Source organism: Opisthorchis viverrini (genome assembly GCF_000715545.1).
Source record: "Opisthorchis viverrini unplaced genomic scaffold opera_v5_206, whole genome shotgun sequence".
Lineage (NCBI taxonomy): Eukaryota > Metazoa > Platyhelminthes > Trematoda > Opisthorchiida > Opisthorchiidae > Opisthorchis > Opisthorchis viverrini.
Genome location: NW_008751862.1, coordinates 158,466 through 163,584, shown reverse-complemented (window position 1 = coordinate 163,584; position 5,119 = coordinate 158,466). Strand labels below are relative to the sequence as shown.

Here is a 5,119-nt window from a genome sequence, read left to right as displayed (position 1 = left end):
ATATATATATATATATATATATATATATATATATATATGGTGACAGTTTGCACTAATATCCCAAACGTTTTGTCATGAAAACAGTTTCGATCGAGTGAGACCTTCCTTGGTTCACTTGACATCATCATCCGCTGCAAAAACCACGTGCTTGTCGTACAGGGGCTCTAGCCCAGTTCCGTTCGTTTTGTCATGAAAACAGTCTCATTCGAGTGAGACCTTCCTTGGTTCACTTGACATCATCATCCGCTGCAAAAACCACGTGCTTGTCGTACAGGGGCTCTAGCCGCCACAGTTCCGTTCACTGAGTATTTGGGGTGGTGGGATAAATGGCTGCGCATTTGAGGCGCCAGCTGATGTAATTGATACATAAATACAGGGTTAACAGTGGACCTTCCAGTGGGGAGATTGGGAGGAGTGCTATGCATTGAGGGCGATTGCTTGGATGCACGAGCGTGAATGGGCCATGTCTGACTGTCTCTAACAATCGATATGTCCCGTCCCCGGGGTCCCCATCCGGGTAGACGGCAATGACCGACGCAGCTGAGTTTGCTAGTGCTGGCTTTCAGTCGACATACACTCGGTTATTTACTCTGCCTGCTCTCTCTGCATGTTCAGAGAGGGAGTACTTGCTGCCGGAACTGGCTTATCTTGATAAATACCGTACAGTTAGTGATCCGTGCAAGTTTAGTGGTCACTATTCGAAGTAAGCGTTGAAACCCTTCAGATGGGAGCAATTTCTCATTTATTTCGTTGTAGTTCTGCCTTTCACTCGACTGTTTGTCACATCTCGACGTGCTCTCCATTATCACAGGTGTTTACGGCGCGAGGTACTGAAGGTTAGAAAGTTAGAATCCCACCCCTGACTTTTCGACTACAAATGCATAAGCAAACTGACACTAGCGCAGTTTCCGTATTTCCTCCGGGTTTTTGGCAGCCGTACACAGAAGTACCACCGCAGCGGAGCGATTTGATTTGAATAATCCTGGTCGGGTTTCCTCACTGTATCATTCAGCTTCATCATTTTTCTTTGTCGATTTCATTTGAATTTATTTCGTATTTTATTTGCTTCGCAGAATACGTACAGCGTTTCGCCACTGAGGAAGTTCTCAAAGCTGAAGAGAACGGAGGAGCCGAGCACAACTCCTCAGAAGAGGAAAGTTCTATGTCCGATTATTCAGACGACGAGACCAAGGATATGGAACTTTGACAGTACTTGATACTGATAACAAATATCAGGTACAGTATTGTCGGACAGTTACCATTTTGCTTTCAACACCCCTCCCGCCATTCATTCTTGAAAATTTTCTCTCCTGAACTACTGTCGATTCACCACGTTCCATTCACCCTCCACTCCAACGCCTCCCCCCTCCCGTTTAATTAAGATGACTATTAGAGAGATACTGCTCCGTGTTAACCGCCGGCGCTTGTCGACCTCTCGGCCATGTTGTACACATTTATTCCAATTTCCTACTTTATCAGATCGAAGCGGAACATTTAGTACCAAGTGTCTTCTCTTCTAATTCACACTAATCAATTCTCACAGAAGGACCTTTGTTGCAGGAAATAGTTCATCCGTTGTTGGTGACAGACAATCAAGTAAGCGTGTGGTCATGTTCCCGGATCGCCACCGACCAGCCGCCCATCCCCTCATTCTTCTGCTCTTTGCTTGTTATGGTTTTATCTCCTCCTAGTAACCCTCCTCTCTCTCTTTCCTGCGGGCCACGTTTATGCTACTGCTACTTTTTGTCTTTCAGTACTTATCATCGTTTCTGAGCGAGGTTGACTTTCTTGTCCAAAGCTACCATCGTTTTACTTAGTTTCTTATGATCCACTCATCTTTTGCTATGCCGTCGGATGGTCTGATCACTACCCATCCTCAGCAGACGTGACCGAACAGAGTTCGTTCGGTTTTATACTCTGGATTACCGATGTCATCTGTAAGCTGCTGTCAAAAACATACGCGGACTTTTTTGTGCTGATGCATGTATAGTTTTGTTTAAGCCCGATTTCAAAGGCCAGTGTTGACTGGTCAACGTGCAACACCACATCGCACTCATCTACAGATGACCTTGACGAGGAATCACATCAATCGAATGGTTGACGTTGATTGTGCTTACCATCTCCAGATATTGCTGTACGTCATCATGAACGAGCAGTCGACCTTGTGATCTTTCCATGTCTTACAGGGACTCTTTCACTCATCTGTTCTTGTGTATGCGGAAACCGTCAGTGATTCAGTACACCTAAATTACCAACAACACGGGAGGCGGCGGGCGCTTTGATTTACCGTGTGTGATTAAACATTCTGTTTGAAGTTGAGTGGACCTGTGATTCACAGGTGATTCTTGTTTTTGTTTTGATTATCTGTCGTCTGACACAACATCTCACGCCATCAGTTCTCATAATATCTGCAGTTTATTGTCACCAGTTTGATCGATTCCTGGTTGTGTAACTTCTGTGGTCACTAACTTGTCCGATTATGGGACATTCTCAGCTCCAGTACACTCCATCTGTATTTCTTTCTGTATTCGCCTAGTTATTCGAACAGTGATCCTCTATCTTTTCTCGCTCCGGTTTGTTTGCCGGGAGTTGTATTTAACCTGGCTAAATAATATGCCTTGTACAGATGCCACATGACTATGTTGGTCATTGCCAAATCCCTACTCTGCTTGCCATGTCGCTGCTTGTTTCTGTAGCTCTGTCGCCTTAGTTTCACCGTCTCCACGCACTCTCCCCCCTATATATACCCACCATTGCGACATAAAACTGCCGCCCATATTTTTGCAGTTCTGGTTTTCGCAGGTGTAGCTGGGTCATTGTTCAGACCACTTTCTGTTTCGACCTTTATGCTGTAGCTAAACTGCCCTCATGACTCGCGATCCTCACTTAGCACCTTTTGAATCGTAAAGCACAAAGTCTGTTCTGCTAAGGGCAATTGTGACTAGATGAAGTTCATTTTCGGGGAGTACGGTTTAATTTATACTTTACCTACGGTTACTGGCTGTTATGTGTGTTGGCACACGTTAAACAGCTGTCTGCCGGGACGTAGCGCTGGCGGTTGTCTCATCCCGATTCTGGACTTGCTTTGTCCGCCTATCATGTTTCTCTCACTGGTTGGCCGATGCGCTACTACCGTCGTGTGAAGAATCACGTGAATACTGATGCGCCTTGTGATCATTAGGCTGCTGGTGAGGCATTCGTGTTAGTTGGGTCGATATGGACAGACAGAAAATGGTCGGAAACAGGGACGGAGAGTCTCACTTCGGTGCACAGTTTGTTCGGTAGATTTTTCTCTTAGTACCTACTCACGGTATGCTGATTCACGTGTGAACACAACTTTCGTCTAGACCTCGATCTTACGTCGCCTATGCATGTTTTAGAAGACTTGAGACTCGGTGTCTCACTGTTTAAACAAAGAGCTCGAACTTGAAAGTAAGCGGTTTTTAGGGATCTCTTATTTGCCAGTAACACATTGTCAGTTTGTTCGCCCAGCCGATGGTTCGTACACCAGGTATCCGCTCCTTCACTTCTTACCGTTGGTTACGCTCTATCACTCGCCGGACTTATTCCACTTGGTGTCAAGGCCACGAAACAGCTCAGTATTGAAGGCGCGAACTTACTAACCGGAAGTTCTTGATTCGAACCCAACCCCGGCTTTTCGACTGCTCCTGTATGGGCTCGAACGATTTGGCAGTATCTCAGCCCTTGTACCTGCTTCGGTTGTCATGGCGGCTAGACAGCTGAACGGTTTTTTTGTCGTTAAGTGAATGGAATTGGAATAAGTGTATTGACAAAAATGTATCCTCCCTGTGTGTTGTCGGCGTCAGTTGTCGCAGGCTCAAAGTGTTGTGCCTTAATGGGATGTTCACTAACTGCATCGAGGCGTTGTTCCCATTTTACTGCAGTGAAGATGTATCATATGAATAATTTTCCGTGTACCGACTGTCGACGTGTTGTGAAGACCACGTGCTCCCGCAGTTTATCCGATATCACCCGACTTGCAGTAAACGTGATCTAGAGTCCGGATACCTTTTTTTGTCAAACTCACCCGAATACGCCATCTATTTGCAAAGCGGGCAGCCACGAGTGCCCCAGGTTTTGATCACTTTTCAAACATGATCTGATCTGGCTGCATGCGGTTGACCGTTATGTCTAGGCTTGGGCAACATGGCAGTATCCCAGCCGTCGTGCAACCTTCGGGTGGCATGACAGCTAGGCACCGAAAGGGTGCTACAGCTGAACGCTTTGTCGGTCCAGTTGCATTGAACTCATGAGCGGGGTTGTTTACGAATTTAGCGTTTAGCTTGGCCAATAGGGCGAATCAATTTGATCCCAATAATTGAGTTTGTTGAATCACCACCCCATTCGGCTCCATACCATCCACAAGAAGTACAGTTGGGGCCTGTCGCCAGTCGAAAAGTGTATTAGAAACGACAACCCAACGTACTGCATTGCAGCTAAAGGGATACGCATATGTTTCCTAACTGGTGCAGGCTGGGTCTGCTCGGGTATGTAAATGATAGTGGACCCTCGCCTGAACCTTGTTTACAGGCTTTGCGAACCACCAATGTATATTCTTTCCCGTGGTACACAGTCGGGGAGACGGCAATGATTGACCTTCTACTTGACTACAGTGGTTTATACGCAGTCTACAGCTTCAGGTTTACAGGGCGGGTTGATTGCATAGAAAGGCGCCGGTATACTACAGTAAACCCTGTCTATAACGACCACCAGTCCGGTCAAACTTCCTTTATGTGTACTGATTGAGTGCCATTCTTTTGGTAACCGTGAAGACAAATTCCTCCCCACAGACTTGTCTACAAGATTCGATGCAGATTTTACATTAAGATGGGTTTTATTAGGAAGAAGGCAGTGTTTCATAATGGTGGCTCCCAAACGTAGTTGGGATGGAGGTCCTGCACATTCCAACTGGACCATTGATTGGACATTGATTGACATCCTCGTTCATTGTTTATGCGTGGACCCGAAACACGTACCAAAGGCCCAAATACACATAGAAAAGATACTCAATACATCCATGGTTGAAATAATCGAGAAAGTTGCCTCAATCTGTTCACTATCGCCTTGCCACCACCTGCAGAGTGGGCTTGCTGACACC

At 46.1% G+C, this 5,119-nt stretch overlaps 1 protein-coding gene across 1 annotated transcript in view; it reads left to right on the top strand.

Annotated features, from left to right (window-relative positions):
• T265_08189 (hypothetical protein) overlaps positions 1-2,898 on the top strand; it is a gene marked incomplete at both ends in the record, with an annotated part of 17,206 nt that extends 14,308 nt beyond the window's left edge. Inside the window, one exon of the mRNA XM_009173918.1 lies at positions 1,074-2,898. Within this exon, the coding sequence (XP_009172182.1) occupies positions 1,074-1,207 (134 nt within the window). The remainder of the gene's footprint in view (positions 1-1,073) is intronic.
• Between the last annotated feature and the right edge of the window lie 2,221 nt (positions 2,899-5,119).